General features: G+C 40.9%; 1 protein-coding gene across 10 annotated transcripts in view; it reads right to left on the reverse strand.

Moving 5' to 3' along the window:
• The window catches only part of FOXP2 (forkhead box P2), a 568,485-nt gene that overhangs the window by 33,474 nt on the left and 532,511 nt on the right, over positions 1-2,500 (reverse strand). For all 10 annotated transcript variants that reach the window (XM_056118036.1, XM_056118034.1, XM_056118033.1 and 7 more), the window contains 3 exons: positions 2,170-2,371; positions 964-1,040; positions 723-824 (listed from right to left, as the gene is read on the reverse strand). In XM_056118036.1, the coding sequence (XP_055974011.1) occupies positions 723-824; positions 964-1,040; positions 2,170-2,371 (381 nt within the window). The remainder of the gene's footprint in view (positions 1-722; positions 825-963; positions 1,041-2,169; positions 2,372-2,500) is intronic.

Consider the following 2,500-nt stretch of genomic DNA (forward strand, 5'->3'; position numbering starts at 1 on the left):
CTAATTGATGTTTCTGACTGCTTTTTGAAATGAAAATAAAACAGTTCACTTAGTCTGTGCTGAGTGCCCTTATCTTTCCAGACGGTGCTCTTTTCCAAAAATAGATGCACAGAACTAACATTTTTTTTTTTAGCTCCTTGTAGGATCCAGACAATGAAGTTGTTTGGACAGGGATATAGATGAACCCTTTTGTCTAAGTAAATAAACTGCATTTATGTTCTGACAGGATAATATTCACTTTACTTTCTTTTAGTTCCAGCTGAGTAGCCATGGGCCTCCCTCCCGTGGCAGCTTCAGTCTGTATGATGAGGTATGATGTGTACAAAAGGCGCAGACCAAGACAAAACCTACAGCCTCCATTTGTTGCACAAGCCAAACAGACATTTTTCAAACTAATTAGCCAATAATATGCAAGAGAAAAAGTAATATCGTGCGACTAACAAAGGTGTTGATGATTGAGTGCTCACACTGTAATTAGTGTGTCAGGCCCTCGTTTCTCTGCCAAGCCTCAGCTATTAATTGCACCAAATTAGAAAACTATATCAGAGGCAAAATTATTCTTTCACTTGTCATTTTGAGAGAGGGAATTCATTCCATTCAAGAGGCAGGTTAAAAAGAGGGGAAGCAGATACTAATCTGCTTATGTCATGTAAATAAATGTTCCTTGTGCTATCTGTAAGGAACTGTGCTAGGCATCTAAAAACTGCCGGGAAAGTAGTTACCTTCCAAGTTGCTGCATTACGCCGGAAGTAAGCAAATGTCCGTGTAAACCAGCTGTAAATTTCATTAAGTGTTAACTGCCTGTCAGATGACTCCATGATAGCCTGAAATGAGACAAGATACATAGTGACATAAAATAATGGTTTACTAACTAGGCTAGATGACACTTTCTCATCCAAGCCTTACTTTAAGCATTAATGAATTTTAATTTAATCAGGCAAAGTTAAATTTCCTTCTACTTACCTGCCTTATGAGAGTTGCATAAGTAAATGGAGGTCTGACGTCTGCATTTTTATAAAATTCGTAGTTCGGGGCAATCTCTATAAAAATAAAAGCGAGGTGTTAATTCTGCTAATATTTCACATGATCCATAATTGATTTTTCATATTTTCCCCCAGTATTGGTGAAATGATTCAGTGAGGAAGCCACTGACTAGTGAAAGCACAAAGCATGACAGTGGAATTGAATTATATGGAAAAGGCCATTTCTGACGTGAAGTGCAAATGAAGCATCCCTTAGTTGTTCACAGTACTTCAAGAACCGTTCGACCAGCTGGCCTGAGGATTTTTCCAACAGCCAGGGTTCTCTTTAAAGTGGGTGCTTTTTTGGCATGTTCTTACATGGACTTCTGCCCCCCTGCCATAATCTTTGCTTTTCTCATCTAATACTTCTTAGAGAACAACAGTTTCATCTCTAGGCCTCTGTGGCCATCAAACAAAGGAAACGCAAAACCCTCACAAGTGCCCATGTTGAAAATAACTTCACTTTTTGTAAAAAAAAAAAAGGGGGGGGTGGTGGGGCTCTGGGCTAATAATAGTTACAATGTGTGATTGTGATTATCCAGATGCCCCTGGGCAGGGGAAAGGAATGGGTTGTGGGGAAGAAGGGAAAAGGGTGAGGGAGGGAAAGACCATAAATGTTTGTTTCATGCAAACTTCTTTTTTTTTTTTGCCTCTCATCCACATCTTAAGCAAAGTCATGTATAATCGTGAGGAGCTGCGATGGCATTTCACTTAGGCAGCTCTTCGATAAACACTGATTGATGTAAAGCCCGAAACTGCCTGGCAAAAAGCAACCAGTGCTTCATATATGTCCTTTTAAATGGCTTGTCTCATACAGCACTGCTCGCAGATGTAGTATTGCTCTAGTTTTCCCTTGGAGATCAAAGGATCTCATTGAATTGAGGTGATAATATGTGCTACCCTGACAACACATCTCTCAACGTCTCTAATGGGGAGAGCTTTCTTTCCTGAACCACCATTCAGAACAATTCATCATGATGTGCTTAGGGAATCGCCCCTATCCGCATTTACCAGGAATAAAACAATTATCAGTCCATAAATCATGACTTGAGTTTCCATGGGCTCTGGAATGGCTCATGTACAGTTGCTTCAGCTATAGTTTTCCTCTCCCAAAGTAAAAGAGCTCTACTGAGCATTCATATCCTACCTGATGACATGGGAATGTTGTATTTGTCTGAATGTCGCCTTCGTATTGCTCCCACATTAGGTACACTGGCTGGGGTGATTACTGAGGGTCCCTGGGTAATCGGGGTGACTGGGGCCGTTGGTGTGGTAGGGGTTTGAGGTAAGCTCTGTGGGGATGTCTCCAACATGTTCTTCGACATGGTGACACTAGACACCAGATTAAGCTGCAAAGGCCCAAGAGAAGGGCAGGAAAAAGGTAGAGACAAGAGAAAAAGACTTAAAAAGGTTTGACAAATGAGAGTGGATTCACTTCTACAGCTGTGTTGCCACTAATAAGCTGCAAAAAGGAAGCA

This window comes from Sorex fumeus, unplaced genomic scaffold (genome assembly GCF_029834395.1).
Source record: "Sorex fumeus unplaced genomic scaffold, SorFum_2.1 ptg000037l, whole genome shotgun sequence".
In the NCBI taxonomy this organism is placed as follows: domain Eukaryota; kingdom Metazoa; phylum Chordata; class Mammalia; order Eulipotyphla; family Soricidae; genus Sorex; species Sorex fumeus.